Source organism: Phytophthora cinnamomi (genome assembly GCF_018691715.1).
Source record: "Phytophthora cinnamomi strain GKB4 chromosome Unknown Contig123, whole genome shotgun sequence".
NCBI lineage: Eukaryota > Oomycota > Peronosporomycetes > Peronosporales > Peronosporaceae > Phytophthora > Phytophthora cinnamomi.
The window spans coordinates 52,509-72,590 of NW_027151056.1; the positions used below are offsets into that span (position 1 = coordinate 52,509).

Consider the following 20,082-nt stretch of genomic DNA (forward strand, 5'->3'; position numbering starts at 1 on the left):
CATCCGCAAATGAAGGCTCGTATCTTTTAAATCCCGTTTCAAGGTGACTTGTCATGTTCACATCTTCTTCTTCACTGAGTTCAACATCCATCTCGATATCTGAGAGATGTTCAGACCATTGAGGCTCTGCTGGTGTGTTGGCAGCTCTCTGGTCAATTGGCTGGGATATGTTTACGCCTAGATGCCTCAATTTCGGTGTCATCCAATCCATTCCTTGCTCATTACTTCCACCACGTGACGTCACCTCCAAAGCAAGAGCCTACGCTGTTGGCTTATGCACCGTTTGCTCATGTTGGTTGATTGGGTTATCAGAAGTCCCAGTATTTCCATCGGTCATACTTGGGATCGGATGGGCTGCAATACTGGTCCCATCAGTTGTATCTCGTCCACCACGGTGATGTTGCATCTCCAATTGAGTTGAATCGGATAGCTGCACCGAATACCGCGACTTTCGAAATCCTGACGCTCTCTCTGGCGGCAACGTCCAGCGTTTTCCATGCGCCACATAGTACTTGCCACCGATTGTCAATTGATTCGTTACGAATCCTTGAACCATCAAACAAGGGGGAGCTGTTTCTTGCCAACCAAGATCCACTATTCCGGAGATCCGCCCAGCTAGCGGACTCCGTTCACAAACTCCTGTGCCCTCCACCAAAGGATGGACGGCGGTGCGCGAGCGTTTTTACAGGCCGCCGGTACAGAAGCAACCCGACTTGGAGAGTAGCGGCACCCGGGCTATCCGGCGTACCAGCTCGCAGACTCCGCGAGACTTGTCCTTGGCGCGCTCGGCGAGTTCCTTGCCCTACCCGGGACGACTTGTATCTTGGCGCTACCTGTCAAAACCCTACAAGCTATGCCTCTCGGGTGCTGACGGCAGACATAATCCAGCCCGCGGAGGGACTTACCGGATGTGTACGCTTGTGTTGGACTTGGAAAATTCTGCTCTGTTTGTTTGTTACCTCTCCGACGAGACACTAGGCTTTAACCTACTTTTCCCTGTGTCCTATACAAATACCTAATGACATGAAGGGGTTTCGGATCTCAGCTGACCCCTCACTGAGTCCCTATGTAACTATCTTGAGATCTCGCGAACTTCTTTACTCAGTGAGAATTACCGTACCCGCTCTCACTTTGCAACGACGTACCGCTCTGAGTTTGAAACACTAGGGAATTACCGTTACCGCTCCCACGCTGAGACTCCAAACCGCTCTCACTCTGAGACACCTTGATGGTACCGTCCATCGCCCAGGCTGCTGTCACCGGATGTCGGTGTCGGGTCACATACCGATCACCGAATTTTGGTGTGGCACTAGTCACTTCGCTTTCGCTGCAATGCTAGGCGTGGCCGTCTGAGGCGATACCCAGTCTGAGCCGCCTTTGCAATTCGAGCCCGCGCTGTCGATTCCAGCAACGTCAAGAGATTTTTGTGAAGCCACCATGAGGACGATGGAACAGAAGAAAATAAAGAAGAGAGAGTGGACCCGGCGCTGTTGAACGAGGAAGCACTTGCCATATGGACTGCTAAGTGGACTGAGAAGATGGAGGCCCGGTTCAATAAAGGAGAGACGCCGGCCCCAATAAAGGGCAAATTGTCTAAACGGTCTTATTAGCCAGAAAAATGGGAGGAAGTACTACCTGTTCTTGAAGAAGTTGAATTCGGAGAACCCTCGGAAATAATTAGCGCACACAACTTGTGATGCGGCTAAGAAGATGCTGTTCGAAGGCAGACCTTCAAAAAGTTGTGCTCTGTCTAATGAAGCTATGAAATTTTGCTACACAGGTTCACTGTTATCTCAGTCAACCGGACACATCTTCTGCGTCAGTGCCGCTGCATACCCAGCTAGATAAAAGACGCCAAGACAACGAGCTGCAACGTCGTTTCTGAAGTCAGTGCATCTCGGTGAAATCGGTACAAGCGCTAGTGACGAAGTATTGAAATTTGATGTTTTTATCCTTCAATGGAGCGATTTTCGCAGCGTTTAGGACGGACCAAATCAAAGTTTGGTTAGAAAGGTGCCATAGTCAACACTCAAACTCAAATAGTGCGCGCTCAAAATAGTACTTCCAAGTACTAGATAAGACTGGACACGTCTACACAAGGAACTATGTCAATAAAACGGGAATGTTGGCCCACGCGGACCTTACGATGAACCAAAATTGTCCGGGTTATTCGTCAGATATTGTTAGTCTACACCCAAATCGTTGCACTTTCGAAACCTGAGTCGCACGTTTTTATCACGAAATATTGGCAATCCATGAATCTTGAGAGATTGGCCCAAGTCACCTAGATTTGTCATGCAGCTCGGTCTCTGACGACGTTTTTGTCACCGCGTTTTCGGCCGTTGCTGGAATATGCTCCATGACACAATTGAGGGACGTTGATGTCCACTCGATGAATCCCACACGGTGGACGTGGTTGATGTATGCTCTCTACTGCAGAGCTTCTGACGTACGGAATCCAGACAATGCTGTTGGATTTATAAAGTTTCGTGCTACCAAAATGCAGTCAAGTTTACCGAATTTCCTTTGTAATTGTGGTGTTGTAGCGAAGACGTGTTTGCTGACAGTCATCTTCGCTACAACACTACAATTGCTCTGGGTAAACTACCGCGGGTATATCCGTAGGCGTTGCTGCGCTGAGCGCGGCTTCGGGCGTAGTCGGCCGTCTAAACCGCAATCACATCAAATCAAATCTGGGTAAAATATCAGCGTACCGTAATCCTTATGTGCTGTTGACAGTCATCTTCGCTACAACACCACATGTCAGAATTATTTCCTAACTCTTGTTGCTGGGTGAAATATCAGCATACCGTAATCCTTACGTGCTGCTGACAGTCATCTTCGCTACAACATCACAACAAATAAATCTGATCAATCAAACACAGCACTATTGCAGGGCTCATAAACGGACCAAACCAAATACGAGGTCTGCAACATGTACGGTCGCACGCGATAGTAAGCCAGAGGCGCCCCCGAGCCAGTCGACGAGGGTGCAGCTCTCGTATTTGGATACCTCGGTATTGCGAATAATCTTTGTCTCGCATCCTATCTGTCCTAGCCTAGCTTAGCCTAGCCTAGCACTACGACAAGCCCACTGCCAAGTCAGCAATGCTTTTCTTCATCTTCTCCTTTTGCTGTAGTACGTTTGTGCGTTTAACCAGTGTAGAAGTCACCATGAGAGGCAACTCCGGTTAGTCGCGATGACAGGCATGTACCAGTACAGTGGATGTATCCAAAACCAGTGCGCTGTTATTGCTTACTTTTTGTTTACTTTGGTGTGCTTTATCAATGTGAGTTTATCGTCCGTATCGTTGGCTCGACGACAGAGATATATACTTCAGTATGTGGACAGCTCAGGTAGTTGTTGTTGCTTACTTTTTGTTTACTTTGGCATGCTTTATAGATCAGGGCCACTCGGTGGCTCCAGAGGTCCCACCGTTGGGCCACCCGTACAGACGTAAGAATGGTTGGCAATCACATCTCATTTCACTTCCAAGATCACAAGCCCCTCCTTCTAGCAGAATCCCTTCGCCACAGTCATGCGCTGTGTATACTTCGTTGCCTTTGCAGTCGCGGTCTTAGCTCGCAGCAGTGTTGTCGCGGCGTTCACGAATGCCGACGAGTCGAAGCTCTTGTTGAAGACCACTCCCGACTTGGCGGCCGATGCTTTGATCGGCCAGAAGAGATTCCTTCGGGTCGCAGATCCAGAAGACGATGACTTGACTACGGGAGATGAAGAGCGAGGAGGAGGGGCAAAGTTTGCGAGCCTCAGTGCGATCATCAAGAAGCTGGACGAACAAGACTTGACACACGCTGCCGAGGTTTTGAAGAATATGAAGCAAACTCATAAAGAAAATGCCGAAAAGGCGATCAAGGCTGCACTCGACGAAGGTCGCATCAAGGCTAAAGACGTGGACGCCGTCAAAGCCCTCATAGGCATCTAAATCTAGGAGACGAGATCATCGTGCTCAACGAACCGGGGAAGAAGGCTGGAGCGGTTGGTGATAGTTTAGCGTTCTTGGGCAAAGTAATCTGACAAATGGAGATGCAGTGTTTTCACAGGAAAAATCGGACGTCTTGAAGTTGTTCAATTGCCGTCGACTTCGGCGGATGGCAGCGTCAGAAAACGTTGTACCAGTCCAGTTGGGCGACCCTGCCGAAAGCATCGTGAAAACAGGGTATCGTAGCATTGAGTGAAATCCCTGATGTTGCGATCGAGGAAATTATTCCTCTGGTTTCAGTTTTTGTTTCAAACTTGGAGGTGGGGGAAATGGAGTACTGATGCCTACGATATTGCTTTGATTTAGGAACTAGCTACACATCGTACAAACAGCAAGTTGCAACTGCAGCTTGGCTTTATTACTCGATAAGTTACTGCAAGAGTGTGTGAGGAGGACGATTTCTCCGATAAATCAACGAGTGCCGTGCCCGTCCTTCCGTTTAGACGAAGAACGTGGTGGTCTTGCGCGTCTCCGGCGTGGCTTCCACGGGACTTTCACATACGGACGAGTACGCCATCGACGGAGACGAGGACGAAGACGACGGCTCGATGCCCGCAGCGCCCATCGAACTGGCAGAGAACACCGACAAGTGCTGCATCTCGATAGACCGGAAGTCGTTGGGCTCCAGGATGTCCACACTCACCGATGTGTGGGGCGTCGACGAGAAGCTTTGGTTCTGAGATGAATCACTGCTGAGGCCACTCTCCCCCGTGCGGTCACTCCCTAGGTGGCTGTTACGTCCGTGACGGAAGCTGAGACCATCGCTGCTGCCTTGTAAGGCAAACATTCTGTCGCGCACGAAATCCGCCAGTCGGGTTGCGTACTCGTCGGGAGGCACAGCGCTCACATCGTGGGTATCCTTGCAGAGCAGTAAACCCAAGAACCACCGCTGAACCGTCCAGCGCCAGTTGTATCGCTGTAGCATGTCGACGATACCGAGGTAGTAGACATCGCTCTGATCGTGGGAAGTGATCCCATTTCGGTACGTCCGGTGTGGATTGCTTTCGGCGTAGCACACTCCGAGGAGGATGCTATAGTCGATGATGCCCCGACTGGCTAGGAATACAAAGTCGCTGCATAGTTGGTCTTGCTGCAGACGTGTATTTGCATCTGACAGGGAAAGTCCGGAGCTGATCTTGAGAAAATCAATGTCCATTAAGAGCTGCTTGATGGGCTCCCTGTTCTTGGCGACTTGAATAAGACCTTCCATCTCCGCGGCGCTTACAGCTTGCCGTCGATCACGGTTACCCTTCAGGTCGAATCGTTGCTGCACAGCCCCCTCGTTGAACAGATTTTGCATCACAACGAAATACATACGGCGCGTGCCGATGGGTAGCGAGATGGAGTGGCAGCCAAAGTAGCGACACAACATGGACTTTGGGTTCGACTGAAGATATTCATGATAGTGAGGCCTGCGATTTCGTAAAGGGGGGGAGAGAAATTAGCAGTGGATCACTCACCAGAAGAAAAAAAAACTTAACGTACAGGATAGCCCGTAACGTGTCGAACTCTTCCTTGGGCACACTTTTCACCATGAATTGCATGTTCGCTGTCACAATGAGCACAAACCAAGTCAGCTTTGCGCATTACTTCATGAGCGATATCGGTCAAATTTGCAGGATGAATCCGCACCGGTGAAGTAGAAGATGTTGCCGCTCTTTCCCTCTGAGCCATGCTCGCTCAGAATTTGTGACGGATCGAAGGATTCCCTGTAAAAGTCCTGGTTGATGTTGAACTGCGCGCGAATGCGGTGGGAAATCTTCGGTGCGCAGTCGCGGAAGTTGAGCATGGTGCTATTCTTCTTCCCATAGACGACAACACCCTTGTTCTCGACGTGGTTGTAGTCGTTGTATCTGACACTCGAGTAGCAATCCCCAACATCCACCGCGGCGGCTTCCGTATCCGATCCCGTGAACTCAGCACTGACGCTCCCGCCAGCGGCGTTCTTCTCGCCCCTATGGGTCACTTCGATTGAGCTCTGAATCCCCATCGACATGTACCTCATCACATCCATGCGTAGTTTGTTCGACACATCGATCTTTTCCCCTTGAGGTGCTGCTGGCGAACCTCCCGATGTAGACGTCAAGGTCGCGCCACCAGCCTCGATCTGTGTGATGGTTGTCCGGGACGGGTTGCTAGAGTTATTGACTTCCTCTTTACTTTTCAATGGTGCCTTGAACACTCCTGCGTCTCTACAGAATAGCGCAAAGAGCGCTAGCGTCTCGAGCACAAGCGAAAGCTGATCCAACGCGTTCGGCGTCATCCTCCCGAACTCCGTCCCGATCTGTGCGACGTAAATAACTAAACCAACGATCGTGTGGATCGCGAATACCCCCAGGTACGGCAGGATGCGTTTGGCCATTCGCAGTGTCGTCGCGTGCGCGAGCGTTTCCAGAATTCGTATACGGCGCCAGCACTGGACCAGCGCGAACACGATGTAGATCAGCACGAGATACGCCGGCAGGTCGAAGTAGAGCATGACGTTGGCTGTGTAGCTCGACTGGAAGTTGCCGAGGATGTACTTGAACACGAAGCAGTAGATGAGCGACACGGGCCACGCGTAGATGTGGTGCATGACGTTGTCGGCGTTGAACGGCAGGAACGGGTTCGAGAGCGAGAAGATGAGGTCGAGCGCCAGCATGAGGAACCACAGCGTCGAGGCCGTGTTGAAGAAAAAGTAGCACCAGAAGAAGAAGGGCACGTAGTGTTCCAGCTCTCCCGAGCTGTGGCCCAGCTCCTTGTTGGCGATCCGGCTGAGCGTGGCCGCCATCGGGCCGCCGACGTCGTCCGGGTCCAGCAAAACATACCAGGCGTGCAGCGCGACGCGCATGATACTGGCGATGCTGACGCTGAGGAAGATGCTCATGAGCACGAGGCCCGGGTGCACCCTGGTGCTGGGGTACTTGACGAAGAAGTAGATCATGGCCCCGCTGGACAGCAGCCCCGACACGAGCGCCGTGAGCTGCCAGGCGATGAAGAGCTGGTCCATCTCGGCCTAGTGATCCGCCTGCGTGGGCTCTCTCTGTTCCGTTACTGCGCCTGACTAACGACTTGAGCTCCGATCGTCGCGAGGCCAACGAAAGCCGGCGATCGCGCTCGACACGAATGCCACGCGCGACTCGAGCGAGTGAGCGAGTGACGTTTTTTTTTTTTGCTTCCTGGTGGATGAGGGTGACCACCTGCAGATCGAGTGGGCCCGCGCGCGATGAGGAGCTCCGGCAGCGAGGAAAACGCTTAATGGCGAGAGGAACATGCCAGGGCGAGCGTTGCACTGGCTCAATGGGCTCGGGCCACGGACTGTTTCGTCCAGCACGGGCGTTCTCTTTTCTATTTTTTTCTTATTTCGGTTGAGGAGCTCCGAGTAGTGAGTTAATGCTCGCGTGGGGCTGTGGGGGAACTCGGGCCGCGCGTTCTGCTGCTCGACGCAAAACCCCGTTCTTGAAGGGGGCGTTGGAGGGCTCCTGAACCGACCCGCCCGGTCGATCGATATCGAAGCTGCGCAAGACAGCCCAGAACGACTAGCTCGGCCGACCGCGTTGCCATCGTGCGACGCGGCGCTGGACCATGCTCCTGGGCGCCCAGCGCGGTCGCTGGACTTAAACGCATAAAGGCCCTCGACAGGCGAGCAAGCAGCGCGCGGGGCCCCAAACTGGGCGGTGCTGCCGCGGCCAGTTACGGCGCCGAAGCCCCCGCGTGCTCTAAATTAACGCAGAAAAGCCCCGGGGCGTCTGATTAGATCTCAACAGTGCGCAGAGGCCCTGCTTGAATCCGGTGCTGGCGCTGAGCGTCGTCGACAACCGAAGGCCTTCGAGCCAGCAGCAGCTAGGGGATGAAAGCTACTTCAACTCGCGTCCACCTTGGCGACTCGAGGTGCAGCGGCCAGAGCGAGAAGGTGAGAACAAACAGCAGCCCACAGCCCACGAACTCCGCTGCCAGCTCTGGGCCGTCGACTCTCGCGCTGACTCGCCACAGTCGGCGTGCGTCCAGCGGCTTCAACTTCAACTGCTGCAACTTCTGAAGCGAGTCACGTGTGTGTGCCACACCAGCGTGACGATCTTCAAAGGACGCAGACGCAAAAGATACTTTTTGGTGCTCGAGTCCGCATTGCAGCGCCGCGAGACCCGCTCTGACGGTTCTTATCGCTGGCATGGGCGCTGCCAACGGCTCTCAGTTCCGCCTCGTGGACGCGGACGTGGAGCTGCGCCGCGAGACGAGGGACTTTGCGCGCTGTTAGTGGTGGACTGTCGAAGTGTTTGTGGACGTTGTGTCAATTGAGTGCTGATGGTCAACGTCCAATTGTGCTGACGCTAGGGACGCTGGCGGACGTGGAGGAGCTGCACCGCCGCTTCAAGAAGACCTTCGGATTCGCTGTCACCGCCAGTCAGTTCGAGAACCTGCTGCTGCTCAAGGCGCCCGAGAGCGTCGGGATTGAGGAGATCTTCGAGGTGCTGGACGCCAATCGAGACGGCCGCGTGGACGGCCTGGAGCTGCTGGCGGCGCTAGCCTGCGTGTGCCGCGCGTCGTTCGAGGACAAGGCGCGCTGTAAGTAGTAGCTGCTGTGATGGAGGGGTCCTTCAGCTGACGGTGTGTTGTGTTGTAGTCGCCTTCGACCTCTTCGATTTCAACCACAATGGATCGTTGTCGCTGGCTGAGCTGGTTAGGATGTGTGACATCAAAGTTACTGCAGTGCATTCAAGCTAATCGGTTGTGTGCTGTGTCTATAGGCTCTGCTGATGAAGTCTGTTTTAATCGGCATGACGCTCTTGACTGGCGGTGGGCCCGACAGCCCTGCTTTGTCTCCTCAATCTGCGCCGGATGCCAACAGCTCAATGGAGGCGATGCTACTATGTCTTGGACTAGCGGATAACGCCTTTGGACGCGTAGACAAATCTTCGGCTGTTCTGGGGTTCGAGGATTTCATCGCGTGGGCACGGAGCAACCGTGAATTCATGCTTCAGGTGGAGAGGTTTCGTCTCATTGCGGAAAAGGCGATCGGCTTTGAAGACGCTCTATCGCTTCCTGATGGCAGCGACGATGACTCGGATTTGGACGCTGAAGAACTTCGAGTTTCCGACAAAACCAATCAAGGTACAAGCCAGCTTGGTAATAACAACCGAAAACGAGCAGAAATCCCGCAGCCGTGGATGGTCGAGCCGACTCTGCTTCCTTCGCAAAAGAATAACGTCTCCATGTGCAAGAAGACTGGGATGCCACCTCCTGCAAACCTGGAGCTGGAGTGGGTCTACGGTACATGCGGCCCGTTGGCTCGGAACGCGTGTCGCTTTCTTGCAACGGGTGAAGCCGTTTACTTTGTGGGGAGCTACGTCGTGTTGTATTCTTCGAAGCGCCATGAACAGCGGTATTACTGTGGTCACAGGCGTGCAATCGGCTGTCTGGATGTAAATGCCACTGGAGAAATCGTTGCTACAGGCGACGCGTGTTCTTCCAGTGCGCCAACAACCAAAGGGGCGGCTGAAATTCACGTGTGGAACGCGCGTACACTTCAGTGTCTCGCAGTACTTCGGAACTTGCATCCGGCAGGAGTTGCGCACATTAGTTTTCCTGCTGCTGCTTCGGCAGCAACTGCCACGCTTCGACAGACTCAGGCGTTGTCGCTCGGAGAACGCAGTGGGGCTGGCGGGAACTCGTCTTCTGTGCTTAGCAGCAATTTGATGAAAAAGAAACCGCAGGAAACTGAGGCGCTGATTGCCTCCATCGGTAGCGACGATTCCGCATCCATGGCTTTGTGGAACTGGCAGAAAGAGGCAGTTGTGGCATCGGGTCGAGCACACCCTGCAGCAATTGGAAGGAGAACTCGAACTTCTGGGAGTGGAAAACGGCCTCTTGATCTTGCACTGAACGAAGATGGTGACGAGATCGTCGTCGTTGGCGCACATTTTGTTGTTTTCCATCACGTCGCTGGCCGGTTCTTCAAACATAAGAAACCTCATTGGCATGGATCTGTTGATCCACTGCTGCGCACCGTACCGGTTTGTCTGAGCGCTGTGTACTATGGTATCCAGACTACCGTTGTGGGCACGGCTCGAGGAGAACTTCTACTGTTCGAGCGGCATGCTCTCACGCGATGTGTTCAAGCGCACGATACGCAGACTAGTGTCAACGTGTGTCTGCTATCCTGTCAATCCATGGTTCTCTTTTCGGCTGGCAAGGATGGCCAGCTCAAGCAATGGGATTCTACACTGCGGCCGATCGGGCTGTCGCTAGATTTGCACTCATTGATACACGTTCCTGAGGTGAAACCCTCGTCAGTGTCATCGTCTAGACCTGAAAACGTGCTTGAAGGTGATGATTTACGCATTTGCTCGTTGGATTACGACGCACAGCGGAAGAAATTCCTTGTAGCTACGAGAACAGGGAACATTTTTGAGATGGATGACGAAGTACCAGACCTCTCGACCAAGACAAGTCCGACAAGCAATACTTTCAGATGGCGTATTGTGGCCTCGGGCCACACAGGGAAGCCTTCACGCAGCATTGCGACTGCTAGTACTGTTGGTGGATGTTTTGCCTCATGTGGAATCGGGGAGCGCTTCGTAAAACTTTGGAGCCTTCGACGTCGAGCATTTGTACAGCACTTACGGTTCCCAGGAGCCACCGCTACGCCGAGTGCTTTAGAGTTTAGTAGCGATGGAGAGCGCTTGGCCGTGGGTAGCGAAGACGGAACTGTGATGCTTGCTCGGCGAGCGGGATCTGCGTCAAGTGGTGTCATGACGATCGAGACAACGATGAAAAACACTAGCTCAGCCGTGGTTGCAATGCGATTCGGGCCATTGACAACAGAACTTTTTCTTGCAGTGACGCGCGAAAATGGTTTCATTTACCTCTACAGACTTGAACCAGGAGGCCGTCAATTTTCTCGCCACATGCTGCTGAAACCTCGAGCAGGCGAGAGTACTGCTGGGGATTCGTACGATATAACACCCGCTCACGCTTTGGACTTCAGTATCGATGGCTCTTTCCTTCGAACTCAACACGGTGACTCATCATTGTATTTCTGGGATCTTCGCCAGCGTGCTGGCACTCGCGTAACATCGATGGCCACGCTCCGCGATGTTCAATGGCATACGCATAGCACTTCTATCGGGTGGAGTGTCGGTGGATTGTCGATCAGTTCCCAAGATTTGGACAGTGGAGTATGCATTGATGCCAATGCCACTCGGGGCCTCACTCTCCTCCTCAACAGCGATGGTGACATTAGTCTGACACCCTTCCCGTGTCCAACATCGACCTCAGTAGCCGAGGATAACTCTGAAAATTGCTGGTTGTCGAGAAGTGTGCCTCAAGCTCACCTTACGAAGCAAGCCTCTCTCTTCGATTCGTCAACGTGTCAGCCTCCAATGTGCGGGAATTTCGCCTTGAGAGGGAGTTTAGTCGTCACCAGCAGTCAGTATGACCCTGCGATCTGCCAGTGGCGCGTTCTGAAAGAGCTTGGGGACGTTCAACCTCGACCGCAGTGTCTTTACGATCAAGGACTTCGCAAACGATTGCACGTTTTGGGCTTAAAAGACGTCTACTTCGATTACGGGAGATTGGATGACGATGAAGAAGATGACCAAGACGTCAATGTTCGGCAGCGTGTCTTGCCACGAAAGGCTGGCGGTGATGTTTCCCATACCGTTGTTGTACGAGGGTCGGACGCTTCGTCCCAGCGCTCGGAGGCTTCTGATCTGGCCTTGACGTTATCCTACGTGTACGGATTTAATCACCGCAGCATGAGTGTGAACCAGTCGCTTGCGTGTCTTGGCAACGGATCTTACGTATATGGAGCGGGGACACTGCTAGTTGTCCGCCACCTCCACGCTTTCGGAACTCGACAACGAATTGCGACGCCAGGACTTCAGCACTCCGTGTCATGTCTAGTAAAACATCCTTCTGAACCGGTTCTAGCTGTGGGAAGCCGCCGAGATGACCGAGTTGTGCTCTTACGCACAGAAAAATCTGCTGCTGCCAGCATTTCTTCAGGCGAAACATTCCAGCAGGTCGGGGCCCTCAAGGCTAACGTAATTCCCTCCGCTCTGAAGACAGAAAAGAAGACACTCATCGCTGTGGCCTTCTGCGACTCTAATGACAGCAATACCCGAACTGTTCAAAGCGACTTGGCTGCTGTTATCTGGAAAAACGCTCGCACCCACGTGCACACTCTTGTATTTTACGCCTGGAAGCGGCAGCTGAAGTTGGCCCATGCGTCCATGACTCGGTTGCCTGTGCTCTTTGGTACGTTTGCTGGATCATCAGACACTGGGGTGAATTTCGTAAGCGGGGGTATCGACCATGTCACGTTTTGGCACTTGAATCCGGCAACAGGCCACGTGACAGTCCAACAAGGGGTGTTTGGTCGCCATGCACTGGTGCAAACGATGTTATGTTGTGCTCATGTTGCTCCGTTCGTGCTAACGGGAGGTGAAGACGGTTCTGTTGTGCTTTGGGAGAGTGATGTAGCAGCCCACACTATTCACGCATCGAGTTCTTCTAGTCATAGCTCGGGTGGAGATGGGGTAGTGGCACTGGAGCACTTACAAACCCCGCAGGTAGTGCTGGGGGCCCTACGCAATGGATCACTAGTGGTTTGGAAGTACATGATTGCACGCAGCCCTACACGGGGTACCCGGTCATCCGGAAGTCGAGTTCAAGCAAACGCATTCCTGCAGCTCGCTCAAGTAATCGCGGTGTATGATCCTGCAAAAACAGTCACTTCGAACTCAATGGCTCCGCTGTTTAATACTGCGGCTTTTACCACTTCATCACCGAGGGACGACGTATATGTCCTAGGCATGGGTCTGCTGGATGATGCAGCAGTAGCCGCTGTGGTACTAAGCAACGGTGAAGTTCTTTCTCTCGACCTGGAGTCAATTGTCGAAGCCTCAGCTGAAACGAACCAAACTAGTGCTGCTACTACACCTGAAGCTAGTGAGGAAGCTCGCACTCTCTTGAACTTCAGCAGTGAAATTAATGACGTAGCGCTTCACCCCAGAGATCTGCGCTGGGCATCTGCCAGTTCCGACGGGCGCGTTTACATTTGGAATCTTCACACAAACTTGCTCACCCAGCAGCAAACAATGCCCAGTGCACCTCGGTCGTTGGCATGGAGCGCAACGGGCGAGCATCTAGCTGTGTCTCTTTCCAACGGCAGCGTTGTCATTTTGAATGGGACGACACTCGAACTATTGCTGCAGTTTACTTGCGCTGACTCGGACACTGTTTCGAATGGCCAAGCGAGGATGACAGCTTTTCCGAAGTGGTGTAGTATAGTGAAGTACTCACCATTATGCAGTCAGCCGGGGTCGATTCTGAGTCGCAATTGGCTGGCGCTTGCTTGTCGCGACTACAACATCTACGTGTACTCCTGGGAGGACATCGGAGCGGCTGCTTCTCCACCAGTTTACACACTTCAGCACACATTTGCGGGTCATACCGCTCCAATCGAGGCTTTGGACTTCTCCCTGGAAGGCGAATGGCTCCAGTCTGCAACATCAAGCAATGACCGTCAACTGCTGAGGTGGGCACTACACAAGGAACCTGCTTCAAATGAGAATAATATCCCCAAACGAGTTTCAGGAGCGGAGTGGGAACTTCTTGACGATGCGTGGGCTTCGTGGACAGCAACATTCGCAGGGCCAGTTGAAGGGCTTGCGGAATGTTGTGGCGTTGGCAAGACAACCGCATTAGCTCGAATCAATGGCGAGGCCGCAAGCCCAAAAGACTCGGGAAATACTTCAAGCGTGAAGAATTGGAGTTCATCTCTGCCCGTGGCGGTCGTGGGACTTGACAACGGCCATCTGATGCTTACCTGGTACCCGCTCACGCGTGGAGATATCACCATGCCCGCGTTTTCAGCCGAGTCAGAGCGTTTTAGCGACCCCGCAGTTGTAACGAAGGAATACGTGGGGTGCTTCTCACGCGGGTCTCTAATTCGACGCGTGGGTTTCAGCTTTGCCAACGCGTTCGTCGTGGCACTAGCGCGAAATGCAAGCGGGAGCACACAGGTACTAATCTGGAAGACCGACTACGACGACGAACTGCGTTTGCGCCAGCGTTTCGCGTTGAAATCCACGGTATCCTTAGATACCGATCCGAGTTGGCACTTGAGCCCCGTTGACAGGACGCTCTATGAGGAATGTATTCGGCTCTCGCGTACCAACGAACCAGCTTCCAAGGCCATTCAACAGCGCTCCGATACCGAGGAGAGTGACGACAAGTGGGCAGCGGTTGGAGGCAACCTTGACCGTCGTTCTTCCAACGAAGATCTCGACGTAGAGTTTGTTTACGGACTCAATCCTGGTGCTTCCGGTAGCAGAAATGCTTGCTACGCGGACGATGCTTGGGAAATTGTGTACGCGGCTGGTGCCTGCGGGGTTGTGTACAATACCAAGACGCAAACGCAGCTACTAAATTATCGAGCGGAGTCTGGTCGTAGTACCATCATTTCGGCGTTGGTTGTGCATCCGAAGGGGGACCTAGTTGCCTCGGGTGAATGCCTCATTACTCGAAATCAGAAGCCACCAGAAATCGTACTTTGGGACGCAAACAGCGGCAGCACCATTGTTCGGATTGCTACGAAGCATCGACCAGGAGTATTGTTGCTGGAGTTCAGTCCCGATGGCAATCGACTGGCATCTATTGGTATGGGGGTGGACCACAGGCTAGCGATATACGCCATTTCCGGCGGTGAAAGTGAAGGCGGTCGACTCCGAGCGACTTTACTGGTTATTTGTAAAACGTCCACTCGAAGAGTGTGGGGTTTAAGCTTCGGTGAGGACGGTGAGTTGGTGACTTGCGGAGATCAACACATTCTCTTTTGGCAGCAGAGTACGGCGAATACTGGACGAAGTGGTGACGAAGAAAGTCGACCAACAGGCTTGAAGAGCGGCCTATTAACAAGTCACAAGGAGTGCAATCCTCAAGCTACAGTGCTACAGATCGCTCACATGTCTGGTCGAGCGCGAGTGGTAATATCCAGCCAAGCGGACGGAAGTTTGTATCTCTGGAAAGACCGCGTCTGTGTAGGTGTTCGGCGTGACGCACATGGCGACACTCCTATTCCAGCGCTAGCCGTCGATCGCAAGCAATCGCTGCTGTATTCGGCTGGGGCCGATTCTCGCATTTGTGCCTGGAATGCGCAGCTCGAGCTGGTCCGTGTCGTGGCAGATATCGCGCAGTTTAATGCCAGTGGATTAGGCATGCTGCCACTTACAAGCACGATACTCCAGTCCATTGCGGTTCGTGACGGTCACGTGCTATTTACCACTGCCGGAGGTGAGGTCTGTGAGCTTGTGGAAGCAGGTTTATCGAGGTCGCAAGGGTCCGTTGAGAAAGACTGGCGGCTCCATGTCTACATCCGTGGTCATGCTAACGGTCAACTTTGCGGTCTTGCAGTGCATCCATGCAAGCAAGCGCAATTTGCATCTGCTGGTGACGATGGCGTTGTTCGACTCTGGGATGCAGCTACACGCTCGTTGTTGGCCTTCCACTGCTGGGAGTCTGCTTCTGAGTTTGCAACTGGTGGCAGCGATGAGCTGCGTGCTCTAGCGTTCTCTGCTGACGGCAAACACCTGTCTGTGGGGACAATTGACGGAGTTGTTCGCGTCCTCACCTCTGCACTGGATGGCGTCGTGGCGCAGTGGAGCTGCTGGCAAGATCAGCAACAAGCTCACGCCGTCTTGTCGCTGCAGTACTCGCTGGATGGGAAGTTGCTGGCCGTCGGGTGTCGGGACGGAACCGTGCATGTATACAACGCGGCGAGTTACCGCAAGATCACTATTTTACGTGGATCCATGCAAACTGCAGACACCGTTCGTGTCGACTTCGCTCGGGATCGAGCGGTGCTGCGCGTGCAATGCAGTGGAGCTGGTGAGCAGGAGCTTCGGTTTTGGGAGCTCGGGTCGTGGAGGGCGTTGCCCGCCGGTCAATTGCGTGACGCCCGCTGGGAATCCAAGAGGTTTCCGTCCCTCGTGAATGGCACCACGCAGAGCGAAGGCTTCAATGGCGCAGCGATGGCGGTTGATGGGCACTCGACCCCCGTCACGAATTGGGCTGTCACCAAGAACGAGCACTTCCTCCTCTCGACAGGAGGCGCCGACCGCGTCATCTGCCAATTCCGTCTACCACCGCGCTGTCCACCGAAAGCAGAATGATGTTACTCATCAAATTAAACTCTTTTTTTTCTAAAGGACCGGCTTTCACATCATTGAAAGTGTAGCGTTTAACCGTGGTGAAAGAAAGAGAAGTTCTCGTCGTCGGAGTATTACTAATGGCTCCAACTCTAAACTATAGTAGCAGTATAACAGTAGTAGTGATATTATGCCAACCAACGCTACTATTCTGGAGACTACTTCCGAACCCTGGTCTACTACTAAAAACAAAGTACTATTTTCCAGCATACTACTGTGTAAAGTCGACAATGGACTCCATGGAGACCGAGAGCCTTCCTGCGCCGCCGGCTACGGCTCCACCCGCGCGTGCTCTCGACGCGACCGTTGCCGAGGAGGAAGAGGAGATGCCGCTCCTGTTCATGGACGAACTTCCGGCCGATTTCCAGCAGAACGCGCAGCTGGCCGCCATCGCGACGTTCATGGCCGACAGCGACGACGACGCAGCTCCGGACGACGACGAAAAGGCTTTTGAGGCGGGGAACGGCGGCAAGCAGCGCCGGCAGAGGCACCAAAAGCCGTCGAGGACGAGACGGCGACAAGAACCCTACGCCAAGCCATTGGAGAAGGGTAAAGAGCCCCAAAGCAGGAAAACTAGGGACAGTGCGAAAGCTGCAGACACCAAGGAGCTGCAGCTCTTCCTGTCCATGTTTCACGTGAGTTAAGCAGGTTAACGCCTTCCTCTTGGCTGTCACGCTGCGTTTGATGCTGTTGGGGAACTGTGTGGGTCAAAAACTAGGATTGAATTATAGTATAGTGGTGGTGGTGGTGCTACGACTCGGTTGGTTGGTACAGCTCGCTGATGCGAGCGGCCCACGCGAGGTGCTGGTCATTGTCGAGCTGGCTACGTGGGGGGGGAGACGGTGGGCCCTTCTTGGCAATACGGTGAGCAGTTCGGGGAGCGCGGGGCTGGTGGACGGGTTTGGACGTTGGGGCGGTGGAAGTGGACGGAGTTCGGGCCTTAGACGCAGACGGAGCTCGGCGCTGCCTCTGGAGCAGCTTCTCGATGCCTGGAGAGACCTCACTCGTGGCCCAATACGGCTTTGACTTGGATCTGGTCCGTTCGTTGCCGGTGGTGCTGGACTTGACTCGGGGAACGAAGTGCGATGGCGAGTCTTGGTTCGAGACCACCTGCTGCACGAACTCGTCCATGAAGATACGCTGTTGGAGACGCAGTGCACGATCCATTTCAGTCTCAACGCTTAAGTCCTGGACTTGATCCCCATCGGATCTCTCGTCGGGAGCGTCATTTGCGTCACCGGCACCGTAGTGAGGGGGGAGGTCGTTCAACAAGTCATCATTGCTGCTTGTCTCGAGATGGTTGTCATCGTATTGAGACGCAGCATGAACTCGAATCGATTCCTGGTCTCCTTCCGATGTTTCTTCTGGTGGTGGTCGAAGTGGTGGAGGTGCAAATGCCAACGAGGATTTCATCCGCTGACGTAAAGTTGGTCGCGAACTTGGCTTTTGTACGCTGCCGTGTGATATGGAGGCATTTGAGTCGACACGTGTGTCCCCGTGCACTGTGTTTAGAGTTTCTCCCGTTGATCCAAACGAGTAACTCGGTCTTTGCTCGAATGTGAGCTTCTCCGCGCGCTGGATGTTGTACGCACCCACACCTGCGATACCACATTTAATGTCCCAGTTAGTTGAGGATCTATCGTCAATCTGAGAGCAGCTTCTTACCTGGTGAATCCTTCGACATGAAATGGCTGCGTAGATCAGCAGACTTGTTGCTTGGGGACTTGCTTGCCAGTTTGGCGATACTCGACTTGGGCTCAGGAATTGACGGTGCAAACGTCCAGTATGATGGTGTTGTTACTGCGTACGGCGGAGGGAACTGAGTTTGAACGGCACTGATTTCGCTTTGATCGTCGTTTTCTTGCGAGACAGTTGACTCTGGGTAAGGAGGTGGAAACTTCGGCGCATTTTGCGGGGGATGGTCAACTGGCTCATTCTCTTGTGGTGGTGACGCTGGGGTTGTATATACTGGATCACCAGTTTGAACCTGAATCGTTTTCAGAGCGTCGATGAAATGCTTCAGTTTGTCAGACACTGTGGAGTCGACATCAATATTATTTTCGAGCTAATCATGAGGTAAAACAAATCGCATATTAAGTGAGGCGATGCCATTGAACGCAGGAATGCACACGCACCAGAATATGCACGCTTTGTTGGCAAGCCGCAGCGGCGAGATATGTAGTTCGAATCGCTGGATTTACTGCATAAATCTTCGCATCTTGATCCAGCTCTGAATCGATGGCTGGGAGAGCTTGCCGGAGTTGGGTTATTGCGGTCTCGAGCTGTTGCTGGAGTTGCCTTGCAGCCCCGGCCTGCTCTATTGGCTGTTCAAATGGGTCGCTTCCTCCTGGAGTTTCACCGACACCAGCTTCGGATGCACTGGGTACGCTCCCGTGGGCAGCATGGATTGACGTGACCTCATCAGCCGCTGCAGGATTATCTGAAGGTATGTCACAGGCCTCGGGGATATCGTCGGAACCTGAATCGCGTGTAGTTAGTTTTGAGGAACTTCTCCCTCGTTTAGATATCGTCTTCCGCCTTGGTTGTGTCGAGCTCGAAGTACGGTTGGTCATGGCTGGAGGGAGTGATTCTGTTGATTGTGGGTGAACCCGCGATCTCTCCGCTGCCATAATATCGATTAGAAATCGAAAAAATACGAGTCGCTGAGCACAAACTACACTTGAAAGATGTGTCTTCGCCACGAGATCAACCTGGAAGTTAGAACACACTAAACATCAGTGGCTGAGCTTATCGTCTGAGAATAGTTACCGTACGTACCGGTAAGAAGAGAAGAAAGTTTTGGTAATCCTCGGTTTGCCTCTCTGTCGTCATAACTCCATTTACAGAAATACATCCCAGCAAGTCTTGAGCAAGATCGACCGACGACCTCAACCGCTGTCTTAGTGGCACATCGGGGGGCTCTTTCATTTGGTAGTTGGACAGCTGTATCACTAAATCTTGAAGCTTCGCAGAAAGAGGTAACAGCGTAAGCTGCTTCTGTAGATGCCGATTCACAATTGCTAGTTTGTCCTCGTTCAGATGCCTCTTTGTGATCTTCATCACCAAACTTCGCAATTGCGGCAGTTGTCCGAACGGTATGAACCAGCTTGCCTGCAGCTGTGTGCTCAGTGGTATCTCTTCATCAAATCCAGCACCATAGGCATTTGCAAAACCTAAAGGACCAATTACTGTCCCTCTCCGATTATTAGAGTCTGAAGTGGTTGGTTCTTGAGGGTCAAAGAGCTCCTGGAGCAGGATTTCAAGTTCCCCCTGTGTAATGTAAACACCTTGGGCGACCGGGTTCACAGGTTCTTCGACCTCTTCCAGCGCAACCGCATGAAGATTTCGAAAGCATTTACATGTCTCGTCAAGAGCTTTCTCGGTGCAAAAGCGAACTTGGGTCAGTGATAGTCCGGCCAGTTCGAATGGAGACAGCGTAGGAATTTGAGTCTGTGGCCGACGAGAAGCTTTGACTCGACCTCGCTTTGTTGCTGCGTTGTTGGCAGCAGCATTGCGTAACACCCGCTCTCGGTATCGCCTCTGGCTTGCTTGAATTTGCTCGTCTAATTTCCGTTCTCGAGCTAGTTTTGCCTTCAATGAGGTCCTGGATGACACGGAAGCTGCCGTTGAGTCCGCAATGGATTGATTGTCTGGCTGCAAGTCTCTGTCCTCATCGCCCTCCTCGTACCGCGGCCCAAAGATTTGGACCCACATAGCTTTTGTGTCAGGACTAAAGTCAGCCGTGAGTGAATCTAAAAAGCTTGGTGGTTTTGCAGGTAACGGGTCAGCACTTGGTTGGGTTGTTAACTCCACTTCGGCTGGCTTCTCACTGCCAGTATTTTCATAGGCTGGAGGTTCAGCATTCGCTACTTCGATAGCTTGCTCTTCGGTAC

The 20,082-nt window shown here is 53.0% G+C and overlaps 5 protein-coding genes across 5 annotated transcripts; 3 read left to right on the forward strand and 2 right to left on the reverse strand.

Annotated features, from left to right (window-relative positions):
* Positions 1 to 3,174: 3,174 nt before the first annotated feature.
* IUM83_17710 (RxLR effector protein) lies at positions 3,175 to 3,944 on the forward strand (the record flags this gene model as incomplete). The annotated part of the gene is made up of 3 exons (XM_067942677.1): positions 3,175 to 3,190; positions 3,404 to 3,457; positions 3,571 to 3,944. 3 exons carry the CDS (start codon positions 3,175 to 3,177, stop codon positions 3,942 to 3,944), a joined length of 444 nt encoding a protein of 147 aa, XP_067780879.1.
* Positions 3,945 to 4,440: 496 nt separating this feature from the next.
* On the reverse strand, positions 4,441 to 6,990 carry IUM83_17711 (Phosphatidylinositol 4-phosphate 5-kinase (PIPK-D11/GPCR-PIPK); the record flags this gene model as incomplete). Its single annotated transcript, XM_067942678.1, has 3 exons — positions 4,441 to 5,413; positions 5,487 to 5,550; positions 5,634 to 6,990. The coding sequence occupies 3 exons, from the start codon at positions 6,988 to 6,990 to the stop codon at positions 4,441 to 4,443; spliced, it is 2,394 nt and encodes a 797-aa protein (XP_067780932.1).
* A 1,158-nt stretch (positions 6,991 to 8,148) lies between these two features.
* Positions 8,149 to 16,153, forward strand: IUM83_17712 (Echinoderm microtubule-associated protein; the record flags this gene model as incomplete). The annotated part of the gene is made up of 5 exons (XM_067942679.1): positions 8,149 to 8,230; positions 8,313 to 8,543; positions 8,602 to 8,657; positions 8,726 to 9,089; positions 15,465 to 16,153. 5 exons carry the CDS (start codon positions 8,149 to 8,151, stop codon positions 16,151 to 16,153), a joined length of 1,422 nt encoding a protein of 473 aa, XP_067780878.1.
* Positions 16,154 to 16,419: 266 nt separating this feature from the next.
* IUM83_17713 (Echinoderm microtubule-associated protein) lies at positions 16,420 to 16,833 on the forward strand (the record flags this gene model as incomplete). Its single annotated transcript, XM_067942680.1, has 1 exon — positions 16,420 to 16,833. One exon carries the CDS (start codon positions 16,420 to 16,422, stop codon positions 16,831 to 16,833), a length of 414 nt encoding a protein of 137 aa, XP_067780931.1.
* A 106-nt stretch (positions 16,834 to 16,939) lies between these two features.
* On the reverse strand, positions 16,940 to 18,327 carry IUM83_17714 (uncharacterized protein; the record flags this gene model as incomplete). Its single annotated transcript, XM_067942681.1, has 4 exons — positions 16,940 to 17,787; positions 17,855 to 18,086; positions 18,177 to 18,254; positions 18,325 to 18,327. The coding sequence occupies 4 exons, from the start codon at positions 18,325 to 18,327 to the stop codon at positions 16,940 to 16,942; spliced, it is 1,161 nt and encodes a 386-aa protein (XP_067780876.1).
* Between the last annotated feature and the right edge of the window lie 1,755 nt (positions 18,328 to 20,082).